Raw genomic sequence first — 27,716 nt, 5'->3', positions numbered from 1 at the left:
CTTTTTTCTCCTTAGATTCTCATTGTTTTGTGTGGCGCATATATATTCGGTGCGCTCCTGTACCAATATATGTGTTCAAATAAATAAATAACCAGTCCGTATGGATTACATGGTTTCAGAATTCGTGTTCGATGGTAGCACTCAACTTTCGATCAGTCAGTGACTTGAAATCTTTTAGACAAAATAGGGTTTCCACCATAGGTGAGCTGTTGTATAGGTTGAAAAATAAAATGTGCAAAGTGAGAATAAAGGGAAGTACATAAGTGATACAGCATAGAAGAAATGAAAACGAACTTTACCAAGTGATTATCTGACTGAGACTTGAAGCAAGAATGACTTCTCAACTACTATGATTTCGTTTATGAGAGCTGCGATATAACCCAGACCGAAGTGGGTTGTTTTCTTGGGCCACATCCCGAGCATATAACCTAAAGGTCTAATCCACAAAACAGTGGGTCAACGTTGAGAGACGCAACTCCACGTTAGCGAGTGACAAACAATAGACTCCAATAGGGTCATGCAGCCCATGTGAGGCATTGGTCTTGAATCCGAGTTTTCAACTCCCATAGGTGGACCCTCTGTGTCCACCAACCCGATTAAAACGCAGAACATTCGCTATTTGTCCTCTAAATTAAGTTAACACACCCGCCACATAAAGGCAGCGAGTGGGAATTCTCCAGCAGTGAATTTATACTGAAGAACACGTGAATGCATTTGGGTTCCGAGGAGAAATAATGGGGCAAACTGCATGCATATAGCATGTCTCTTTGAACCCAGCACACAACAACGGCGTCATGCACTGTCCCATCGCCCTTGGTAGCAGTAGAAGCACCTACTGTCAGTCCAACCAACTTAGAGAATAAGCCGTTCGCGGAGTGTAAGGGTGACCGAATTTAATAACCAAATATTAAGTTCGGGAGTAGATACGGTTTACGTTTCATTAATTGTAATTAAACTAACCCGGTTGGTAGAGAAATCACAGCAACGCACTAAAATATTCTCTGATAATAAAAAAAGAAAGATCTATGATGTAGATAAAATTGGTTAGAAAACAACTTAAGCACATTTACAAACGGCCGACCGAAGCAAGTAAAAAAGGTTCAAAATTTGAGGACTATATATAAACGGAGCAGAACGTCCATTAGAATTAATCTACACAATTCAGGTAATGTACAATAATTGAAGATAATACGTCAAATTGTAAGAAGTCCAATTCATTTTTTAACAAGTGAGGATGGAAATTTCAGAAGTGATCTTCTTTCAGGTTCAGAGGGGATCCCATAAACAATGACTGATTTTCCAACAAGATGCTTCAGTTTACAAGCCGAAGTTGCGTTAAAAATAGACTGTCCTAAAGTTCCATGTGGTTTTGCATCACGTCCGTCATCAGAACCATCTTTTCCCAGCCAATTAGTCAGGAATTGTAAAGTAAATCTATCAACGTCCCGATCAGTAACATCCCATAACAATCCGCAAACAAAGGGACTATAAGAGAAATAAAAAACGTAGATTTACTTGTTATAAAGATGATATCATTAAAATATGGTGAATATACCGTTATGGTAATAAAAAACTTTTTAGAAATAAAACAAACTCATAAGGCTGAATATATTGAGCTGGAGAAAAGTGATCTACTATTCTACCCACAAAAGCAGTACAAAGGTTACACTTGAGTACTACTCACTCATTCAATGGTAGATGAAATAGTTTACATAGAATAAAATGGCAAGCTAGTCTAACTAATTACATGTATAATACAAAATACGATTCACATACCATCCAGCAATAAGATGATTAAATAGTGAAGTATAAGGTTCATGTCGTCCAGCACTACGAGGTTTACCGGAACTACAGCCAAGAATCAAGGTAACGGAGCGTGCATTGAGACCTTGATTGAAAGTGTGTAGTAGAAATTGCGAACCATTCCCATGACCCAAAAATCTGTAAGTAAAACGAATGCACGTAAGTAATTAGACAGCTGCTGAGAAATATATTGATAAAAGATAACAAAACAGATTATTGACTAATAATAACAAAACGATAAGCAGAATATTTAAGTGTCGACAAGCCTACGAAAACAAAAGTTTTACTTGTTTAACGAGAATAATTAAAATATACATCTTTTTCATGGAAAGAAAATAAGTTTAATGAAAGCACTTTCAAACGTACATTAGAAGATCATGATTTGTGAAACCATTGTTCACCTCCTCTAAAGTTGGAATTCTTCCAATGACACCTGTCCAACTGGATAGGTTGTGGAATATCGGTTCAAAGGTTTGTTGAGTAGAGGGTAGGTTGGATTCTGGGTTAAGGATATAAAATGCACGCTCAGGATTAAAAGAACATAATTTCATATGTTCAGCATTGGGAGAAATGTTAGCCTCAATATTCTGACAAGGCATATACTGAGTTGCCAAGTGACCAACAACTAAAGGTAAGCTGAAGCTACGAGTCATTGTTGGAGTACATGAAGTTGGATTACGATCCCATAGTATCCATTCCCAAGGTAAATAAACTAGTCGCTAGAGAGTGAAAAGACAAGATATAAAAAATGAGAAGGATAACATCTGGTCATCAAAAAACAAACGTTTTATAAGTTATTTGTAATAAACTAGGAAAGCATCATCTCAAAACTAAAAAAGTGACAGAAGTAATCTAAACTGGTCAAAGGGGCTAGTGCGATTCAATCTCTCAAACAGGAAATTGAATCTCTGGATTCACCTTGATACCCAAAACCCAACTGAAATGAAATCTCTCTCCACTACGCGGTTTCAAACATCAGTTCATGAAGTATTAGGTGCTTGATGGACTTTAATCAACATATATGATAGGATACATATTGTATTGATTGATAAGTGTAGTAACTTTTACAAGTTAGGTCGTAATTGAAATTTATTGGTATATTCTTACTACAGAGTGAATAAAAATACATGAAATGTCCCTCTTCTGAGCGAATATTAAAGTCAATATGTTTTTTGACTTTATGAAGTAATAATTGACTATGCTATACGTTGCCACAACTCTTATTGTAAGAGCAGCTAAAAAACGCTGTTTGTCAACAAATCACCAAATAGCATAAATATCATCCTTGTCGTCAAAAGCTTTCATTTTTGGATTTTGTGTGGGTATATTCTAAATCCCAATATAAAAACGGGATAATTGATAACACTATAACCCCACGAGTTAATGTTCTTGGTCTTTTGAAAATGTAATCCCAGCTGACTTTTGTAACTTGATGTTCTGACACTGTTCAGTTGGATAGTAAATATTTAACCAAACCTCTGATATCAGTCATGGACGTACGTTAGTTTTCGGAAACAAACATGTTAAATTCAAGTGTAAATGATAACTGACGCCTATTTAGCAAACATGATGTACAGCTGAGATCGACTTTACAGAGGTTTGATTTTACAATGGATAATCATCCTAGTCTTGTTATTGTAAGAATAGTAATAAAAGGTAAACATCGTACATCCTAGTTGGTTATTGGGATTACGGTTGCAGGAATTTCCTTATTACTTGTCTCATTAATCCTGCGAACATCAGAAATGTGAATCAAGTGCAGTCACAAAGTTATTCAACAAGATTACTTTCACCAATTGCTTGGAAAGTCTTTAGATTTTTACGCAAGATAAATGCGTCTCGTCGAAGAATTTTTTCACACTTACGAAAATTGAAACAAACAGGTGAGGACTAGAGAATAGTTTAAAAAATCTGCACATTCAAATATAACATAAAAGACTTGCAAACAGTTATTTATTTATAACAACCGAAAAGCTAATTTAATTCCCAAAGAATAAAGCAAATAGAAGTACAAAGCTAAAAATGCTACGTGCGTCTTCGCTTGTGTACGTTAGATAAGTAGACCCTAAACAGAACACTAAGTAAATATTAATGCTATTTTATTTAACTACACAAAAAATATTCCAAAAAATCAATACATAGTTGAGTGTGCTAGAAAAGCTAGTGTTAAACTTACTCGATCCGGAATAATGACTACAGAAGGAGGGTTATAATCATTTTTGGGTTCATTATTACAATATTTCTCTCGACTGAATAACCAATCTAGATCATCTTTAGTAAACCATTCACGACGTATTTCAGTAAGTAAATTCTACAAAATTATTTCAAAGGACTAAAAATGAATGCTGGGATAAAACTGAAATTTGTTTATGAAGAAACTAATTTGTCGGATTTTGAAAATTAAGAATTATATAGGTGAATTAAATCATATATCACCATACAAGTAATACACGTAAAGATATATGATGAAGCATATTAAAAAGCATTATTCGAAAATATAACGCTTGAAAAGTGAATTGACCACATAAATCTTTTGGTTTTAGCAACCTGTTGATCTATTTAGACACTAATTTTAAATTATAGATACCGAAGTACATAAGTGGAAACTTATCTGAAAAACACAAAAATTTCGAAGTATTCAAAAGACAAATTGTGTTCTACCATATATTAAGCTAACAATCCTTGGAACATAGGTTGAAAGGATTTACATAGGTAGCTAAGTTGTGGTAAAATATAACTAATGAGAGAAATGATATTTTGAAAGTAAACATGTTAGCTATTTCAGCAAGGTTAAAATCATTTATTGTATTGAATTTGTAGAGTTTTGGTAGTATACTGGCCTTGGATGTTCTGCTATTTTGACCAGTGTCAGTAAATAGAGTGGCCAAATTAAAATGTGCTTATATACATTAGATAAATTACGATTTTAAATGAATATGAAAAGTGCTTGCATTTATGATAACAGTTCAGCTGAATTATAAAATTATGAGTAATGATAGAAATGGTCAAACTATTACGTACCCCTATTCGAATCGGATCGAAATCAGAACCACTGGTCAATAGAGTGGGTAATTGGAAGTATGCTGAGATAATAACCATATTATTGATATAAAAAACATTTGATTTAAATAGCATGACTATAATTAACCAGTAAGTTAATAAATGAATAATCACAGATGAAATTCAAGGTCATAAAAACGACCGATGATTAATCACCTATGTTTGTGGTAACATTAATTGTAATATCGAGAACTATTTCGTTTGCACACTCCGAAAATTGTTTTTACATTAATAGAATAGGAAACACGAAAACTAGTCGGATACTAGTATATTGCTTTTCTGCATAGGAAACATATTGCCAATGTGTTAGTTTATAAGAAAGGCACATTTTAGATAAAGCAAACTGCAATCAATGTAGTAAACCTTAAACATAATAAAGTGAAGAGGTGACTGAGTGGCAAAAGCTATAAACTTCTAATTAGTAAGTGGAAACATAGAACCTCGGTCTCATGTGTTTCTGTGTGGTGGGGTGACGGGTAGTATCACTAACCTTCATACAAACAATGTGGCTCAGCGTTGAGTGCACGAATCAGTATTTGGAAATGAGCTACATTAGTTAATTTAATAGAAACGAATAATTGTACTTATATATATTATGGTAATGAGATCAAAACTAAAATGAAAAACAATGAAAAAGAGATAACGAATTTTCTTCAACGACGAAAATGTCAATGAAAAAGCTAAATGAATAAGGTTTAAAAAAGCTTTTGTTTTCGCACATAAAATAAGGGAAAGCACACGCAATAAACACAATGAAAAACATGCCATACTTCTAGTCGTTCATCCAAGTTATAACGTATACGCCAGTAATTAGCACGATCTTCAATAGCCATCGAATCAAGACTCTCCGTTTGAATTTCATCAAAACTATCCATATATTTAAAACCCTTTGGAAAAGATAAACATGAAAAGATCGATTTAGAATAAGTTTTATTTAAATTGCAGATAAGATAGTGTTATTTGAAAAAAACAATGTCCCACGTGAAGAAAGGTAACGAAAATACGTCTTCATATTCAATTTTTAAAAATGTTCTTTGGGTGAACAATTATCTTCCATTTAAGTAACTTTTTACCTTTTTATTTCTCATTAGTTCACATTATTTAATCTTGATACATATAAACACTTTCCACCAACTTTTAAACAATGGAGTATCCACTTGTTTTATCATACGTATATTTAAGCTAAATAACTAAAAATATGATTGTCCAGCTTTAGGAATAACGCTGTATAAAATAACATTACATTCATTGAATTAGTTTAATATAATATCCCAACAAGTTAGGATGATGACATTAGTTACTGTAGAATATTGTGTTGTTCTAAAAACAAAGTAACCTTTGTGCTAGCAAACGGAGTTTATCTACAGCGAGTTAAAAAAATTGGTACTTATTAATCCACATAATCATACGGCAAAATCAGATACACAGATGAAAAATGATAATGCTTACAACCAATAGAGTTAATGCAAATTCTAAAATGAATTATAAATTATAGCAGTGATGTATATATATCACAAAAAACTTCGGCAGCAAATAATAATAATCTTAATTGATTTAGCATACAGTCAGCTTAGACAACTGGTAAAATACGTAGATACCATCATGAAGGAAAGACGTGATAAATCATATTAAACGAGCTTTAAAATGTTTAATATTGTATTGAAGAGCGTAGAAAACTTAAATCCAGATGTCTAACATCTGTAGACTGGAAGACCTACATAAACATGGAATGCATGAAAACACAATTAATGACTAACTACGTGACAATTTTCCTAAATTACTCCATCACAACAAACGAAAGCACTGATTCACTGAATTATTTTAGTGCACGCTACTCACAAGATTGTTTGTCAGCAGTATGTTGCGAAACGTGGCCTTGAAGTTGTCAGACAGAGTGAAAGGTTTCAGTGCGGCGAAATCACGGAGTTGGCGGAACACTCGGAAGGAGACAAATGGACGGTTGAACGCTACGTATATATATTATGTAAATACTTCGTAACTTCTCGCAATATATGTTACAATTATTCTGTAGAAAGTCTATATGGATTATTACAAACGTTAGTTGTAATTATGTTTTAAACACTACTAAGTTACAAAAAAGATTTCTATATATTGGTGTAGTCGAATCTTCAGTCAATGAAGACAAAAAATTGGTAAACTAGTTATTATCATTGGACGATTTCAATTTCACTAGAACTAAGTTAACAAGTTAAAATATTATGCTATTCTCATTGAGGTGGTAACAATTTTAATAACAGCTGTCATGCTAGTCACACGTGTGGTATAGAAAGGAGCAACATTGTACAATTTAAATTTTCTTTTTTATGAACTTACAGAATGAGTGAATCCATGCATAACACGTGTCTCCACTTCAAATGTTCTTAAAGATTGACCAGAAATACCTATATAACGCGATACTAGTAAGTAACCTCCGGAACGAGCACCGAGTCCATATGGAGAAATAGTGTGATGGTAGATATCATCACTTTTATCAATTAAATTAGACTTGCAACTGAGTTCATCAACAAGACAGAGTTGAATAACCCGAACTGTAAGTGAACTATTATCGTCACAAGTAGGCATCTGAATTACATTTTCCATTAGAAAATTATTAGGAGCACAAATAGTCATCACTCGATTCAAAATAGGGAACCAGTTACATTTTTTGTTGCGATCAGAAACAGAATCTTGAGAATCAGATGACTTCAAATGACTGGTATAAAAAAATATAAATGATTAAGTGACCATAACATAAGAATCTAATTAGTGACAAACAAATAATATACGAAAACACATTTAGGGTATATATTGATTGCATTATAATATATATATAAGGCAAAAGTAATCTGAAAAGAACTCAGAAGAAATTGAAGCAGTGAATGGAATTCTGAGTACACAAATTAATTATATATTATCCGTGGACAGACCAAATATAAACCAGAGGCAAAATGGACAACTAAATAAATCTACCACGCCAGGCACGTAGATATACAACAATCTTGACTAGGTCACAGAACCGAATTTCTTTCAACATACATTGACTTATGTAACCACGTATTATTAATAAATCTCATTCAAGATTTATAGCTTTAAGCTAAGAATACGAACCCATACTAAGTTAGCATTTGATTAACTACGATGTGAAATCTAAGATAATCTTGGTTTAAAAAAATTCGAAATGTATCAATCAACAATATGGTTTTCCTTATAACATGTGTATCTTCATGAGATCAAGTGGTAAAATTCTTGTAAAAAAAACTTACATTATCCGAGAGCTTAGGATAGATAAATACAAGGTTGTGGGTCCAATACCGATAGCTTGAGATAAAAATCTTCCCGCTTGTAGTTGATCACCTTTTCCTAACCAATAAATACCCAGCCATTGGCATATAGGACGTAATAGATTTGGGACTGGAAAGCTAGATAGTTGCTGATAAGCACCATACAAACGTGTAGCCATATTATTAGAAACCTGACTCATCTGATCTGTATTCTCCGATAACAGAGGATTTTCTTCACATAATGTATTGACCAATTTTGTCTTGATTTGATTAGCAGCCCACTTGGACGCTAACCTGACGCTACGTGGACGCAAAGGCGCATCAATTAAAGAAGAACATGATTCCACTGGGTCTAGAACTATGGTATGGCCTTTGCCCGAGCCTATATTTTTGTTTTCTTTTTTCCTCGAAACATTCTGTATTTGTTGAATGAAAAGTTTAATGGTGAATACATGATATAACAAATACAAAGTACAAATACTTAAAAACTAATTTCCTTAACAGCTTATGGTGTTCAAAAATTAAATATGATTAAGTCTAAACCATTACTACAAATATAATGAAAATTCGAAATGCATATTCACTGAGTAGTAAAAATCCAGAAAGTTAAGTTTATGGACCGGTTAATTGCAGTTAAAATACGACCACGAAATAACGAAAAAAACAGATGTTTAGACTATATTGGGGCCCGTGTGAGAGAACTGTAATTACAGGAGAGCAGCTATACGATCTATTCCAATTACTATTTCACCAGGATTGTCTACATAACACCAATCATACGATGACAGTGAGAAAACAGCGAAGAGTACTACCTAAAGCCTAATGGTTCGAAATCCAGTTGTCCAACGCTCACTCACCACATAGCCAGAAAATCACATAACATGCCAAGTAGATAACTAATAAAATGAGGTTTAAGTTTGGGTCCCAGATAGTCTAATCTTTTTTGTCGTCGTTCTCCTATCCTCATTATCATTATAACGAAGAAGAATCGCAGTGTCTCCTAGATAGTAATAGGTAACAAGATTCATGAAGCCATTACTAAGTTACCTCTGTATCTAAACAAACCTAAGTTTAAAACACATATAATGTTTCGCTAAGAAGCTAGTTGTCACTGAACAATTTAACCTAAACATAAGTGTACATATTATGCGAATTTTCAGAAACGTCTATTTGATTGTAGCAGCGATAATGGTGTATCAAAGAGAAAAAGGAAAATACTACGGTTCACCAAATGGACTAATTCAACTAAATTAAAACTTCACACTGATTAAATCTGTACGTATATTTAAAAAATACAGGGAATAACAATTTCGGAAGAAACGTGTGGAGGGAAAAGTGGCAATTATAAACAATCAACTTAGAAATCTTTAGAAACACCAATAAAGTGGAGGTACACAGGTCAGTCATACTCAATGTATGTTAGTCCGATTGACAGAAAACATCAGTTAAACGAGATGAAAGTGACAAGAAGAATAGCAAAGGAGTTGAAATGATTTTTCCAACTACTAAGAATTAACTAATTCATTCAAATATAAACAGTTTGAGTGTTAGAACTAAATGATTTCAATGTTCATTAAAACGGAAAATTATTTAGACTCGGTCTATCCAATAAAACAGGAAATAGCATATATCATCAACTCATTTTGTGCTGTGCTATTCGCAGACAGATAACACAGTACAGAAATACTGATATTGTTAGTATGATAAAAAATGGTTACTGGGATTTTATGTAAAAGGTAAGAACATGAACTTTTTCATTCAGAATACTATTATAAAAATCGAAGACAAAAGCTCAACTCGGACAGTAATCGAAATTACGAGTACTAAATAACAACAAGGATGAAATATAAAAAGTACTTTCTAAGTACTGATACAAAAATGTGTGAATTATGGTGAGAAGTCAATCATTGGTTAAAAATGTCTTAAAAACTGACGTGGTTTATTTCTATTTTACTGTAATATATCGGCAAATAATGGATAAGATTGAAAGACTATAAAAATACATCACAATACGAATATTTGTGTAGATTGCAGAATTTTTATAGGTTTAAACTACGAACTGATCTTAGCTAGACCATAGTCGAAAACCTGGAAGTGTTGGACGACTAGTTTGTTCTAGTATGGGACACCACAGCAGTGTGCATCCTCGATGTCACATCCGGAAATCGAATACAGGACCTTCGGTATGGGAGTTAGAACAAAATGAGTAGTTTCAGTTAAAATAATGCAAAAAACCAGAACAAAACACCCATTACAGTTCTAAAGTGGATAAAAGTCGGAACGTTTAAGTATAACTGACATACTGTTTAAACAATTCAAAGTAGAGGTAATCAAAAAACTAGAAATACATACTAGCTTTAAAAGAAGAAATTAAGTGTTTTAACCAATGTCAACTCACTTTATTTTTGGATAAGTGGTCACAATATATTTCCAGAGGTTGAGAATTAGCTGGTTTTCGAAAGGTATAACCAAGCAATGGTATCAATATTTCATTATCTGCTTCATGATCATCTAAAACAATATCTTTATTCGTTAACGGATTATCACAGCGTCTAGTTTGTATTGTGGATTCTATAGTTACCTCATTAATTTCAGTGGCTTTACCGACCTGTTGATAATCTATAGAGAAAAATAATTGGTATGAACGAGGATAAAAATTCAGCAAACAATCAATTGACAAGCTTTAGAGTAGTATAAATTACATATATATATATATATATATATATATATATATATATATATATATATATATATATATATATATACGAAATAAAATAAATTTCGATAATGATATTAGAAGACGAAGATTATCAGAACTATGTGATATATTAGCGCAATACATTTCGAACAATCTGGTCACACATATACATGTTAAGAGCATTTATATATAAAAATAAAAGGTCAACTAGACAGGCTAATAAGTAATATGGTCCGAATGTACTTACTTATTGTCTTCGTCTACTTATCAAGCATGTCATTACTCTTCATTCAAATGTACTTAAGATACTGAATAAATACTTAAAATATTCATTTATGTCAGTAGTTTTCATCTTTATAAATTTACTTTTGTTGCGCGGCGTAGTAACTTGAACCAGAGTACTATTAAAATGGGTTTTACACTGCAATATTTACTTGGTTAGGTTGTATTGGTAGATAATTAAACGGGATTTCAAACTATAAGAGATGAATAGTAGGAATGATGGATTTGGGAATCCAACGCTCCACATAGTATCTTGTTTAGATAATACAAACAGGACTAGACTTTGAAAATTAAATGATATGACTCACGGGATGATTGACAGCGACTTCTGTTGTGTGGTGAAATATTTAAAATAGTTTTGTTTCGGTTATCTGCTGGACGACGGGGAGCATTTGGTTTAGGTACAGGAGGTGGTAACTGTTTGCCAGTATGAAAATCTTTCTTTGACTGAAGTTGAGGTGACGATGATTTTTCAATCTTATTATTCCACGTTTCTGATGAATTTTCTGTAGGAGTGATACTGAGCAATGAAAAAGCTTCTATGAGATCTTTATTTTTATTAGGCTCTCCCTACAAAATCACCGAGGGATTGGAAAGTCACAAAAAAATACGGAAAACATGAATTTAGAGGGATTATAGTTGACTAATATTAAGATTATGTCCGAATATGAGCTACAAAAAAGATTTTAATCTTAACATGAATACGACAAAAGAATGATGTTTGTTTTATTCGATAAACCTTATTTAGAGGGACATAATAAACAACAGCGATACAGATGTGATGTTACCGTTTCAAATATTGAATTATTTAGAACATTTAACCCACAATTATAACCTCAAATCCAGTTACATTATAGGGATCTCATTTTCTGTTGGAGTACTATCAAAAATATTACAAGTCATCATGTACATGCTACCCAACAGTAAAATATACAACGGTGTGATTATTGGTAGGTGGTTATAAACATAGAGTTCACTTAGACGGGAAGTATAATCAACAAAAAACTTATTAGAATGGGGGTATTGAACCCTTGACAGTAATTCATGTCGGAAAGTAATAAAACTGGACTTGGCTCATCATAGAAATATGTAGTCATTAATATAACTTTTTCCTGAAAACAGCAATAGAGATTCATTTCCAGATGTATTATCATAACATAGACATCCTAACAGTTATTTGATTCCATACTTTTCATTTCACCCACTATTTGTGTAAATTAGAGATGCGGCAAATTTATCAGTTACATAAGTTTGAATGATGACCGTTGCATATATACGTTAGCGAGAAATCTCTATCATAAGTGCAACGTAGTTAACTAATGATCCTGATTTCTATCATTTCCTTACTTTTGGGTATAAAGTTCAGAATGTTTCCGAAACTTTTATAATATCCTTAGGTTCGTGAGAACCAATGTGAAGTTAGTAAACTAAGTAATTGTAATCTATAAAAAGAAGTGAACGATTGACTGGGTTTATCATTATAATTTAAAAGAAATTTTCAGTTAAATAAATAAATGAGGAAAACAGTATCGAAAGTTTACTTACATGATTACGAGTTTTTACAGCTGCTTTGACATGCACCGATGGAACAGTGTACAAAGCAGGTAAGAAATGAGGGGATGGTAACAGTTCATTCCGAACTACCTGAGTCAAGTTAAACAACCAAGGCCAGGAAACCCCATTAAGGATTAAACAAACACAGGTTCCTAGAGGTAATCCACCAACACTCAGGAAGGACTTGCTTACAGACTCAAAGGCAAAATCGACAGTGTGAGGTATATAGAATCCTTTACTGTACCACTCATTCCATTCTGAGGTAAGTCGTTGTCCAGCAATTGCGGAAGCAATTTGGGTAGCACTTGGATAGGTATCAACCGCTTCACTTTTGTTATTAAAATATGTACGTCGTGTTGGACTACTAGAAAAAATTGAACTGAATGGTCTGTTGTAGCTGGACAAAAGAGGATTAGAACCGTCGGAAAATGAATCGTTTGACAAAGAATTTACGACCGTCGTATCTCTCACCAACTGATTGTCACCAAGACCATTGTAGAGGGATTGATTGGGAAATGTTTTAGAATGAATAAAAGCAGACTCATCAATTTCCGTGGTAGCTTTTGAATTCATATTTACTTTTGAATTTTGCTTAGTTCTTTTAGTGACTAGTTCCTCAAGAGACACTTGACATGTTGCAATGTGATTTAGCTGTCGCAGACGTAATTCAAAAGCCCATTGACGCTGAGCAAACATATCTAGATGTGCCATTAAGTTCAGAGCAATTTGTGTACTAAAACAAAGTAAGGCAAACATAAAAAGGTTGGTACAAATGAACTCTGTGTATGTGATTCCCGAAAATCTCAACTGTATTTAATTAATCTGTAAAATCTGAATAGTACAATGAGGGTATTAACTTTTATACATTAACTTACTAACTGCATAAGTGAAAACGTTGACCAACGCATAATAACTCATTTTGATACACACGTGCTTCTCTTACAGTACCTAGAAGCGTATATAACTCAGCCGTTTGATGGCAACCGTATAAAAGTAGTCGCGTTCCCAACCATAGATTAAGTAATTCATTATCTAGAAATAATCAACAACATCATAGTTCTCAATTACAATGCGACGATATATGACAATCAGAAAAATGTTTATCAATCATGGTCACCAGATGAGTTGCAAACATTTTCTGAAAATAATAGCGTAGGAGTATAAGTATAGTTTTAAATCATGTTGAACGCTAATGATAGACTGCCAGTTATAAAAAACCCTAGAGTTCGAAAATAAATATTTTCAGTGCAGTCGAGATTTTATCCTGTTTTATTAAAAAGTTATGGTCAAAGTTAAATTATGTCAAACAAGACATTTAGATTGATTTCCAAACCAATCCATCAAATTTTCCATCTTCTCTGGAAGCAGCACTTATTCAGTAATTAGTTTCTGTGTCGGTCATGTTATTTAGGAGATAAAAAGTATACTTAATAATCGATGAGGTGAGATTAATCAATAGTGCCTAAATAACAAATACAGTTAATATACCTTTTGTTAGCAGGACAGCGAATTGAGAAAAGCGAGTCACAGATAAGATTATGTTGCAGTATGAATATTACTAACTCCACCTGTAGTTGTTCTAGGATTACTGTCGTTCCCGAACCCAGATAAAGGAGGAGGGTTAGGTATGAGGTCACCAACCCCATCCCGTAGAAAACAACCCTAATAAAATACACTAACCACAACAAACAATTTAAACTCCGAGTTCAGCGACCTTCATTCAGAAGAATCATGACACCTCATGGTGAATGCCGAGATTCTCAAGAAATCACGAGGATGATGTCCCTTCTAACAATCACAGCAACAATTAATATAAGTACACGGAATATCCGGACAATGTGAAAGACCGGTTAGAACCAGTCAAATAGCTACGGAAATAAGGCGATACAAATTGTCGGTGCTCGGAATCAGTGAAACACACTAGACCCAAGCTGGAAAGAAGAGATTATATTCAGGAGAGATGCTGCAGTACTCTAGTCACGGGCAACAAAATGTTCTGCACACACAAGGAGTTATACTGATACAGTTCAAAGAAGCACAAAAAGCACTTGTGGGATGGAAATATCATGCATCCAGAATCATCAAAGCATCCTTCAAACACAAAGAAGGAAATCACAATTAATGTTATCCAATATTATGCACCCACCAATTAAAGCATCGACGACGATGAAGATCAGTCTCATGCGAGGCTGCAAACGATTGTTAAGGCGTGCTCAAGAAAGGGCCTGACCATTCAAATGGGAGACTTAAACGCCCAAGTCGGAATGGACAACACCAGATATTTATATGCATTCAACAAAATGATTATTGATGGTACTATACTTCCTCATAAACACACACAAAGCTACAAGCCTTCCACCGCATCACACTACGCAGAACCAGATTGATTGTATCTGCATCACTAAAATATTCAGAAGGCCAATGGAAGACGTGAGAAGCAGGATAGGAACTGGCATAGATTCAGATCGCTATTTACCTGGTGATTGCCAAGATGAAACTGAAGCGAAGCAAGCACTGGACAATCGGAGAAACAACATTACAAAGGTTTAATACAGAAATCCTTCAAGACACTGACAAAGTCAAGGAGTTTAGTATAGCTCTGAACACTCCACCAATAGTTGAAGAAATCAGGATGGTCATTAGACAAATCTAGAGTGGGAAGACTGAAAGACCAGACAACATACCAGTTGAAGCAATAAAGTCGGACATTGAAATGACTGAAAAGACGCTCCACGTTCTATTCAGGAGGACACATCATCAAGTCAGAATATTCAATACGAACGTGAAGACAGTCCTACTGTACGGAGCTGAAACGTGGAGAACCACTACAACCATCATCAAGAAGGTACAAGTATTTATAAATAGTTGTCTACGCATGATACTTAACACTCATTGGCCGGATACCATCAGCAACAGCCTACTGTGGGAGAGAACAAACCAGCTTTCAGCTGAAGAGGAAATTAAGAAAATGCATGGGAAGTAGATAGGACATAGATTGTGGAAATCACCAAAATTCATGAAGAGACAATCGCTAACTTGTAATTCCGAAGGGAAACGGGAAAGAGGAAGGCCAAAGAACACACTGAGTCTAGAATTGTAAGCAGACATCAAAAGGATGAACAACTGGAAATAAGTGAAAAGGATTGCCCAGGACAGAGTTCGATGGACAATGCCGGGGGTCGACGTATGCTCCTTCCTTGACGAGGGGTAACAGGCATAAGTAAGTATTTATGCTGATTGCTCCACTTACAATCGATCAGGGCTACCGCATGTTGTAATTTCTCCTATTATGACCTAGCTATTCCTGATGCATGGCATTCTTGGACACCGATTCAATCGACAAGTTCCCAAATCAGAACACGTTTGGACAGGAACGAAATCATACTCCAAATAATAAGAGTAGATGGAAGTAGGAAGCACAGTAAGAGAAAAGTCAGTATATTTGTAATTTTTACATGAGAAAATTCTAGAATCTTCTTCAAGTATCGACTAGCGCGGATTGGATAAGAAATAGCCAATCAGCATGCACTAACACAATCGGGCGCGAAACATGCTTTAATCCAATCGATGTCCCGTTAACACTGGGTGAACTAAGAGGACTCTTAAACATTCCTGTGAAAAGTTTATATATTCACTGACATATTCATTACATTAATGTTTTGCTTGGAATATATTTACGTTCTTTTCAAGTTGCGCATTGATTCGGGAACCAATGGAGCACTGTGAAATTTTCAAGAATACTAAGCGGTAGAAAAATACTAAACCGAATAAGGGGACTTGACATAATGGTAATGAAAGGTTCCTAAACATTAATAATACCGTCTTTAGAAGTGCGAACCAGAATATCAACGAATAACTATAAGTAGATCCGACAAGCTAGAGGTAAACACTGTGCATACTAACAAACGCCGATTGAGAACTACGTAAATTTTTAGAGATCATAAACTAACCTAAGTTGGACAACCAATGGAAACCTGGGAATACTGGACAGCTTTATCGTCCTAGTACAGGGCTCTTTAGCAGTGGACATCTGCGAAAAAACTGGAGGACCGAACCCAGGGTCATCGGCCTCGCACGAGGCACTTAACCTCTAGACCACTAGCCCGAAATCCAATGGTGCAAATGTTTAACTTCAACAGACCTGTGACATTTTATTAAAGGTAAAATATAAGATTTTATGAAGTACCATAAAATTATTAAGAATAAATTATACAAGTAAGGTGATAAGAAAGGCTTACAAGCTGAGAAAACAACTGCTTATACCTGTTAATGAAACAGAAGACCAAGCAGCGGTAGATACTTTGAGTTCTGAAGGTACTGGCTTTGGTTCAACAAACTTTTTCAAATTTTTGGGACCAACAGACGGATCTTTATTTTCTTTCCCGATCCCGACCTTAACTTGCTGTTTTGTACAGGAACGATTTTGTAATTTCTGCTCACAACACAAACGCATAAATTTCACTAGTGTTTGACCATGCATACGAACAATAACTGCAGCATGCAGAGGAGATACGGGCGGTGGAGGGAACGTATCGTGAGTGCCTGACTGAAGAGGTGTATTGACCAACTCAAAGTTAGCACCAAATATGCAGCGAGCATGAAGATGCAGCCAGTAGAAGTAACCACGAGCACAGACAACAGCCCATGACTTTCCCTCAAAGAACTCTTTATACTGCAGTCGAATAAGATCCAGGTTTGCAGAAAAAGCAGGCCACTGACAAAGACAAGAACGATATTTTAACCGTTAATACCACCACATATTTAAACGTTAGGATGGATATTAATTCAGTTGCCGATAAGGTGACATAAATTAAATTAGGTATATAGAGTAAAATTAATGCAATGTCTGAATAATAGGCTGAACAATCAGGTCTCACTTGATAGCACAGTGAGCGAATACGAGTAAATTTCTACCAATTGCTTATGAAATTTTATCATGGGTATTTTGTGTCAATATTTCGCACATAAGGATGCTATTTTATAACAGTTATTTATTTATTTTAACACATAGATATTGGTACAAGGAGGCACCAAATACATATGTGCCACAAAAATCTCATTCGATATGTATGGGGGCTGTGATACTGCCCGGGCGCCCAAACCAAACCAGGTGGTTTCCTTAGGGGGCCACTCCCCGAGCCTTCTACCTGAAGGTCTGATCCACAAGGCAGTGGAGCATCGCAAGGAGATCCATTCCCATAGAAGCCGGTGATCAATAACTGGATCATACGCCAATTGTTCCCGCAGGATACTGGAGCCCATGTGCATCATTGGTTTGAAATCCGGTTAAAGAGCCGGACATTCGCTTTTCGTTCTCCCATTTTCGTAAACAACACCCCCGCCACGAGAAGGCAGTGAGTAGGACTTCCCTGACAGAGGCTATATACGCGTGGCCATGTGAGAGCATTTCGAGAGGGAGAGCGGACTCTACCTACTCTCGGCCGTACCAGGGCATTTGGGGGCCTATTTTATAACAATAAAAACTAGTTCGAATGGAGTCTCTATAAAGAGTAACGACTTCTATACAATTTGGAATCTTCACTCTAGTTAGTAGATAGAAAACAAAACGAAAGTAGTCTCCTTCGTCATATTGAATTTGTATCTGAAAATTAATGGGCTGGTTTACAAATGTACCAACTGAAGGCGTATCAGATATACATTAGGAAGTGAAATGGTTTTAATTAATGTATATGATGATCTAAATGGCACTTTAAACTATGATTCCAGGGAAAGGAAAAATGTTGAACAGCAGTAGATTATTCCGTACACCAAACGTACAAAATAAGTATGTTAGGAGGAACTGATTATAAGTCCCAAAAATATATTAAAGGAATCACCCTATGCTTTACGTTACAATCATAACTAGTTGCTACTCTTGATTCCAACACAATGTGACAAAAAATTCTGTTACACACTTGGTTACTAAGTCGCGATAATTTACAATAATTTAAAACTGACTACTACACAACCATATGCATATTTGGGGATGAATTAGATGTAAAGTTAATCGATCCCCAAAGTGATTTTCACTTCGATGTAGGTAGGAATGATATCCAGATAGTTGTAAAACGAGCGGTGATATCTACCAGTAACCATAACCAAAAAGCTAGGAAAATCAGTCGATTCCGGTAGCGCTTACCAAGTTGATAGATGCCTGAAAAGACATTTTATTAGGTTCGATACATGATGGGAAGCACAAAAAACTTAGAATTAGACTAATAAAACGTCCACAAAGTGATCATTCCTAGCGAAAGCATAAGCGATGGAAAAAGACGTCGCGTCAGGCAACAGTAGAACACTTTTCAGACTCCTTAAGGAAGTAAGAATTAAAAATTCAGCTGTTAGTTGATTTATTTTGCAAAAAGACAGGACGATAATGTAATCACAGCCTGAGACTGGAACGGTGGGCAGAAAAATGTAAATAACAGTTCAACTTCAATCTAGCTACCATCTAATCGTTTACTAATACCAGGCAACGCTATGTCAGTGAAGTTAAAAAGTCCATGGCTAAGGCCAATTTAAAGCAACAGAGAACAGCATGCTCTGACTGACTAAACTCCAGGTCTTTAAGGATGTTAGTTGTTTCAAGTGTTAGATTGTCTGAGATATAAGTTAGACTTGAGACTGGATACAATTTCATCTGTGTGGTCACGATAGCAGGTCGTTCCAGTAAAAATCGTTTCGTGATTACCACAGAAGAATACGTCTACCTAATATAGGGTCTAAAGTACTGACCTTGATAATAATCGAACGCTTTACTAGGGTTCGTGAACACCAAACACGAGAAAACCAGGCTGATTTCACACCTAGATGTGTCTATCAAGTATTAGCTCTTCATTAGGTCCTAGAACACAGATGCACCTACCGACTCAAAACTATAAGAGTAGTTTTTGAGATTGAGTCTGCGTTAATGTCTGCCTCAACTCCAGAACTAAAGATATGGAGTGAAGTAGTTCAGTGTGTCAGCCATCCCCCTTAACTAGCCAACCCTCGTGGGTTTACATGTGACCAAATTTTAGCATGGATCCAGAAAGAGTTTGGCTTTTGCTAACTCGTGTTACTGGTGGCGTAGGCGAGATATCCATCTTCCAACTAACGTCCCAGTATATTGTATGATGGTTCGTCCCATTTTACTTCATGACTATGAGACGTGGCTCTTAAAAATAGGGGATATTAATAGGTTACTAGTATTCGGCGATAGATGTCTTCGAATTATTGCTCGTACATATCGGAGCTATCGAGTTAGTAATGCTGAGATTCGATGCAGGGTACTAGGTAATTATGGAAAAAATTCGTAAGGTAGTGCATCTTCATCAACCGAGGTGATCGTGACATGCATTGCGTATGACTATCCTGGCTCCCGAATTCTCTGATACGGCCGAGGGGGAGGAGAATCCGCTTTCTCGGATTGCTCTCACATGGCCACACGTATACAACCACTACCAGGGAAGTTCTACTCACTGCCTTCTCGTGGCGAGGATGTTGTTTACGAAATTGAGAGGACGGAAAGCGAATGTCCGGCACATTAACCGGTTCGGTAGATATGGAGGACTCATCTAGGGGAATTGGAAAACTCTGATTCCAAACAATGAAAGAAATGAGCTCAAGGATCCTGAAGGAACAAATGACATGATGAAACTGCTGTTGGTCACCGGCTACCATGGGACTGCATCTTCTAACGTTGCTCCACTGTCTTGTGCATTAGACCCTTAGGTTTAAGGCTCCTGGTGTCGTCCACTAAGAAAAACACTTGCTTCGGTTTGTGCACCCGGACAGTATCACAACCCTCACACAAATCAATGATAACTGCTACTGGTTTCATTGTTATTGTGTGGCGCATATCTATTTGGTGCTCCATTGTACCAATGTTTATGTGTTCAAATAAATAAATAAATAAATATGACTATCCACCGTATACATCGTCATACAAGTAAGTTGGAAGAGCGCTAGTGGATCTTTAAACAAGACGTAGCATCAGTTTATAAAGCAACTGACTGTTGGAGTGATGCGTGTAGGTCGACCAAAACTAACCAGTTCAAGACTACGTGATCACCACAACCAATGGTTAGAGATTTTGAGTGACATTGTTTAGCATCATTCGCAAGGCCCTAAGTTCATTCACCTTTTTATTTCTCTTCCACCTTGAATCCCCAATTATCTTATAAGCTTAGTTTAAAAAACTAAAACATGTTTTCTTCTTGAATTACATCATTATTTTTTTATTTTATTTGGACACATAATTATTGTCAGAAGGGGTTTGTGAAGATTTTAGAAATTTCACAGATTGAAGCTAGACCACTATGGAAAACCTGGAAGCACTGGACGGCCGTTTTGTCCTAGTATAAGACTCCTTAGCGGTGCGCATCCACGATCCCGCACCTTCGAAGTGCAAAGTACTTCTACAAGACTGGCAGGATTCTAATCCTGTACTCACCCTGGATGGTGAGCAGATAGAAGTAGTCGGGAAGTTCGTGTATCTAGGTAGCTGCATGAGTGCTGATGATGGCGTGAGTGATGAAATCAATACACGTATAGTGAAAGCCAGAGTGACTTATGCCAATCTGGGCCACCTTTGGCGTCTTCGTGATGTTAGTCTGGCTGTAAAAGGTCGGATCTACAACGCGTTGGTGAGAGCGGTTTTGCTCTAAGCCTGTAAAACCTGGCCTCTCCGAGTTGAGGACGTTAGACGACTCTCTGTGTTCGATCATCGTTGTCTCCGAATGATTGCTGACATCCAGTGGCAACATCATGTCAGTAGTAATGCAGAGGTCCGGCATCGTGTGTTCGGGCACTGAGACGATAATCCAATTGGTGTCACCATCTTGAAACATCGACTTCGGTGGCTTGGACATGTTCTACGAATGTCGTCCCAGAGAATTCCTCGTCGTGCATTATTTGCTGACTCTGGGGCTGGTTGTAAAGAGCGGAGAGGTGGTCAGTGTATGACATGGTGTCGTGGTATGAAAGAAAGCTGCAAAGGGCTGGCTTGTGTTGGTCCTTTACGACTCTCTGGCTCGGGTCAGAGAGATGGTACGACACAATGGCTAGAGACGTTATCAGATATGGCTCAGAATAGAAGCCAGTGGCGATCCTGCTGTAACCTTCTTTTACTTTCTTCATAAAATGTGGTTGTATCTTCCTTAACTGAAAGATTTCTTCTGGTTGTACCTTTCCGTTTCCCCCATTATTACTTTTATTATTATTACACTACCTTACAGTAATCTGTTCGTTATTGTTTTTTTCTCTTGGAATTCTGATTATTTTGTGTGGCGCATATATATTTGGTTCCCTCTTGGATGCCGGCTCAGTGGTCTAATGGTTAAGTGCTCGCGCGCGAAGCCAGTAGGTCCTGGGTTCGAATCCCGCGGGGTGCGGGATCGTGGATGCGCACTGCTGAGGAGTCCCGTACTAGGACGAAACGGCCGTCCAGTGCTTCCAGGTTTTCAATGGTGGTCTAGCTTCAACTGACTCATGATTTCAATCTGCAATAATTATGTGTTCAAATAAAATAAAAAAATAATAAACTTCGCTATTGAGTCCTAATACTGTTACTACATCTACAACTCTGAAATACACCTTGAAAATTTGATCTCAATGTGCTAGTGGTGTGAGGAATCGAGTCGATACACATATGTGCCGAGTTCTACGTTGCGTATGACTAATTGGATATGCAATCTGGAAGTTACTTTTGGACATTTATTTCCATGTTTAAAGATGATAGTAAAATGGATGAAATCGATGCATATAAATCTTATACTGACTATTAGCTTTCAGAGTACAGCGCATGAGGCGAGACTACAATTTATGGACGAAACAATCAGATTTACGATGACAGGTCTTGGATTTCGGTGCGAAATTCACTATCCATTTGGCTAAATAGAGTCCTGGCATTTTAGCTTATATCAGTTCGTGATGAAAACAATAAATCTAATCTCTACACCTAACTAGTCAGTAACAACGTAGAACTTCGTACATTCGTACATCAGTTCAAGTTACCATACCACATTAGCACAGAGATACAATTGTCAATTCAAATCCCGTAGTGGTAGAGGTAGTAAGAGTATAAGCAGTAATCGGAAAGATTAGGGTTTGAAGATGTTATTCAAGGAGTATAATCCAGTGAAATAAATTTGGAAAGAGAAAATAAGGGACATGATGAATTCAGAAGATTAGAATTTGGGAGAACGCAAAGAGTGAATGCAACTGCGCCATTGCAAACGATTTTGAGCCATGTCATTCAAGGTCTCTAAGCATCGGTTGCTACCATCTCGCGGATCCCAATTACGTAGTCTGCACCTACCAACATGGCTCAGTCCACTTGGAAGGATTTGAATGTGACCAACTTGGTCTCGTGTGTTGTTACGTGTATGAGGGCTGATATCACTTGCCGGCTGCCCACACTGTGGAAGGATGTTTTCCGAGGAACCTGGAAAGGAAGTTAGGTTAATGTTGGTCTTAACGACCTGGGAGCGTGACCGCAGAGCCCAAGGGACAACTGCTTGTGGCCGGTCGCACACGGCCTTTTTGTGGGAGATTTTTAGCGTGTTAGCTCCGTTGTTCGAAGGGCCCTATCGCCGGAAACGGAAATCTGTGAGGTGTGATAATTTTATGGTCGACCTTTTCTAACCCCTTCCTTCCTTTTGAGAAGGCAGCATCGCTACAGATGCTGGTTGTCCGAAGGAAACACCTTACTGCTGTCACACTCCTCTACAGTCAGCAGTACGACTTCGCCCTCAGACCTTGTGCCGCTGCTTTTAGTCTTACCGTTCTCCGATCGACCTGCCTGGCATGGAAGAACCTAGAGGAACATATGTTCCAGCCAATATAGCTCGGTTGGGTCAACACGATAGGCAAGCCCGATCACCACGTCAAGGTAGCAGCTACGACCATAAACTGTAAGTCACAATCCTTATCCTTCACACAGGTTTAAAGCCCTCATTTAACCCTAGTCAGTAGGTTAACATTCTCAAGGCCACTTAGGCGTCGCTGAAAGGTCGTCCATAAATTGTAGACTCGCCCATATGGATTTAGACACGACCCATCTATATCGAATAAAGGAATTAAGATCCATTGGACCGTTTAGAATTAAACAGAAAATTGATAACAGGGTTTGCTGATATTTCGAGGGCAGAAATTCAAAACGTGACAGTAAATCTTCATCAGCTGTTGAGAAGTATGCAGGTTCATCCCTATTTCGATTTGTTTATTATCAACTCAAAAGTTTACAAATGAACAGTAAAAATACGGGACACCAGAGATCAAGGTACATACATTTGGGGACGGTAACTGCTGATTCTGACCGTGAAGTAAACCTTGTTGATATGTGATTAAAAATTTACCGAATTACAATCAGAAGTAACCTCAATGCATGGATATAAAACTAGCTTTAGTAACATACATTTGAGAGACATTCCCGATTCTTTTTATCATCTTAAAAGTATTTTGAAGCCACCAGTAACAGTGGCTTGATAAAATTTTGAACTTCAGTTCAAGAATAACAGAAAATGTAAGTGAGGAACAATATGGATTGTAGTAGTATCCGATTATCGCATTATAGCAGCGTAAATGTGTCTATGCGACTACCCTCAACATTGCAGCTGAAAGACTTGGTATCCGTCAGTCGATTGTTAATGGTAGTTTACGATACAACATGTGTTACCAAATTTGTATGGATCGCAGAAAAATAGAATTGACAAGATATCTTCTTTCCAACAATATACAGTGGATGAGGGTTTTATAAAGTTCAAGTCTGTAAATAATTCCGATTTTGTATTTTGTAATTTCAACCAACGATTGATTTTTCCCAAACCACAAAGAGCCAATCGTGGAAACTAAGGGGATGAGAGAATATACTAATAAAACCTGGTACGATAACCATGAAACGGAAACTACTAATACAGTTGTCAACCTTCAACGTGTCGCGTTCTGATACTTCGAAATCGGCAAATATATTGTCTCTAGGAGCAAATAACTAATTGTTATGGATACGGAAATGGAGACATTTTGAATATTATTGGTAAGTCATAATAACATGAATAGAGGTGTGCATTTTGGCTACTTAACAACTTTAAATATGACTTTGGATATGTTGGTTGTCTTCGTATTATTTCGCTTCTCTACGACAAAAACTACAAAGGTGTGATGATAACTTTCATATAAAAATAAAAGTTTCTATACTTCATTCGGTAACACAACACATAGAAATACAGTATTTGATGGAAGCCTTAGTCCCAGGCAAAATTATAAAACAACGCGTATTATAGACGGAATATTTAACTTACGTTGAAATAGTGTTCGATATAGGCTCTTCCAAGGGATACAACCATCGACTGGAAATGTGCATGTGGAGTAGGGAGTCGGCCTGTCAAACAAGCTTCATGTGTGGACTCAAAAATTTCATTACTGTTGTTAAGAACTGTAAGAACCTCGGTACGAATTGAATTCAGGGTATCATAAACCGAAGTATTTTGTTCATATGCAAAAATTTTTGAAAGACAGTAGTTTGTCAAAGCATAAGAAGCATCCAAAAACCTTCCTGAGTTGTCGCTGATTGTAAACATTACTTTCCATACTGACGATTCCAATTCGAACTAACAAATGTTTTGGGGATAAGTGTGAGCACATTAAAAGTACGTAAACCATTTTATTTTAAAAAAATCATTACATCAGCCAGTACGTAGTGGAAGCTGGTAATTGAAAAATAATGAAACAACATAAATGGAACTGGAAACGAGACGTGCCTCAGACATAACACCCGTTACATTCAAATGCTAACAGATGTTTTTATATTTGGGAAGTTCAATACAAATATTAAAGACGTCCCATAAAATCGCCAAGTAGGATTTCACGACTTAATTTTTAACGAAAATCATCCAAACATTAAACTTCCTAGTTCTACATGTCTAACGTGGATTAAAATGGGTAAAAAGCCGGACTACATAAAACATATTTTACTTTAACTCCAATTTATTCTCAAACTAGATATCTTGAAGAGATAGCTGTAATAATATAGTCTAGTCATAATCTAATCTTAATTTTAAAGCTTATACAGTTTGTAAGGAAAAATTCATACTGATTTACATGAATATGACGAAAATTGGGTGTTCTAAATGCATAACTGACAACTACATGAATCTTGCATCTCCATTACTATCAATAGTCATACAATGCCCAAAGACCAAACCTAACAGTCAGGTATTGACTGGAAAATGAGTGACCTTCGAGCTAATTTTCTACAGCCACCTACGATATATATATATATATATATATATATATATATATATGAAAAGCTGGCTGTCATATGGCAGCAGATTTTAATCCGAATTTTAGGTCGAGTACATACTGATCATAAGTATGTAAGACACCAAAAAGTTGTATTAAAAGTAACCGTCATGTCGATTCAACAGATATGCTTACACTCAGTTTTGGTTTTAATAGTTTTGCAGGAGTTTACGAGGACCAAAGAATGTATTATTGTAATTAATACAAAACTCATTTTAAATAGGTTTGTACACAAACCTATTTCAACAATCGATGCAAGGTACATAACAATAAACTTTACGTCCACCTAATTCGCAAAAATAATCGGTGTGTTTAAATAGATAGGTAGACAATACAGAATTAACTAGAATACTTACAAGATTCTGACAGGAAGCAAGAATTCCAAGTAGTTCGACTCGCGTTAACAGTTGACGGACCGACTGGTCAGGATGTTTTGGAGTATCTTCCAATGCCTTCAGACAGCTTTCAAGCTGTTTTTTGATGCATTTAGAGTTGAAAACAGTAGGTAGTCCTGCGTAAACTTCTTCCGACTCCAGATATTCGGAAGTAAAATTAGGAGTACTCTCAAGCCGTCCAACATCACAAACGCTTGGGACTATGGATTGAAGCTAAGTTACTTTATATGAAACAAACAACTGGTTACCGAACTAGTACACCGAGAAAGTTCGGAGAAAAAGCCGTCCAAAGAAAACATCAAATGTCCCACACATCCAAAACCGCCGCGCGAGTAACCGCAATATACCTTCGAAACATGTAAACAGATCAAACGTCCAAGTATGTAATACATCATATAGATGATTCTTATTCCAAATTTTTAAAATCTGTTGACCAAAAATAGTTTCTTTTTGATTTTATATCGGTAAAAGATGATTCTGTGCATTGGACATGAGTATCCATATCTCGGGTTTATAGTCTTTTTACCCGTTCTTATTCTGAAAAGCAGGAATATTAACTTATGGTTAGATAATTAATCAAAAATCAACACTCACAACAAGTTTACCAGTGCTTAATGGACAAAAGTATAAATGAGGTCGTATGAAAATGTAACATTTCGTGACAGAATTAACGAACTAGTTAGTTTTCAGACATCTACACACAAATGGTTGAAAAATGTTCTTGATTGTTGCGAGATATGAGTGTTGCTACTAGACATTTGGAACTAAACTGAAATTAAGGTAGTTATTAATAGCAGTAAGGATAGTGGGGTAACACTTGAAATAATCATTCTCAGTAGATACATATTTGAAATAAATGTCGAACGTTCTCCTAAAGAACTTCTTTAAGGATCCCGTCATCTCAGCTTCTGATAAAGTGAACCATAACCCTGTTTTTATAACTACGAACGAGTGTTCACTCAATTTTGTCGTTCGTTTTCCGTTCCGACCACAACTGAATCGTATGGATGATTGCTGTAGAAATATAAGTCCTGACTACTGTCGTATATTATTATCGACTTAATTCATGCTGGAGATTAACAGAATTAAATAATTCGAATACGAGAATGGATTTCGAATATATATTTTTTAAAAACTCACTGATGTGGACAGTCAATCAGAGGGACGAAGCGAAAAAAGAGAGCAAAGCTAAACGACGCGCGGTGGAAAGGCGTGTTAGTCAACTCCATCGAAGCAGTCATTTTTCGATATTTATAGTCACACAGAAATAAGCTACAGATATGTGATGTGTAGGATGAGAAGTGTACACACATATGCTCATATAAAAACAGTCAAGGTTGATATGTGAACAATTAACAAGGT

The 27,716-nt window shown here is 36.2% G+C and overlaps 1 protein-coding gene across 1 annotated transcript; it reads right to left on the bottom strand.

The window, feature by feature from the left end:
- Positions 1 to 367: 367 nt before the first annotated feature.
- ESPL1 (Separin) lies at positions 368 to 26,653 on the bottom strand (the record flags this gene model as incomplete). The annotated part of the gene is made up of 15 exons (XM_012942190.3): positions 368 to 1,485; positions 1,777 to 1,941; positions 2,170 to 2,522; positions 3,980 to 4,114; positions 5,634 to 5,750; positions 7,198 to 7,576; positions 8,127 to 8,560; positions 10,543 to 10,763; positions 11,433 to 11,694; positions 12,670 to 13,411; positions 13,554 to 13,710; positions 16,942 to 17,392; positions 24,960 to 25,268; positions 26,316 to 26,567; positions 26,603 to 26,653. 15 exons carry the CDS (start codon positions 26,651 to 26,653, stop codon positions 1,215 to 1,217), a joined length of 4,299 nt encoding a protein of 1,432 aa, XP_012797644.2. The 3' UTR covers positions 368 to 1,214.
- Positions 26,654 to 27,716: the final 1,063 nt, after the last annotated feature.

The sequence above is a fragment of the Schistosoma haematobium genome, chromosome ZW, assembly GCF_000699445.3.
Source record: "Schistosoma haematobium chromosome ZW, whole genome shotgun sequence".
Classification (NCBI taxonomy): domain Eukaryota; kingdom Metazoa; phylum Platyhelminthes; class Trematoda; order Strigeidida; family Schistosomatidae; genus Schistosoma; species Schistosoma haematobium.
The sequence above is the reverse complement of the archived record's forward strand: the minus strand, read 5'-3'. Positions and strand labels throughout refer to the sequence as shown.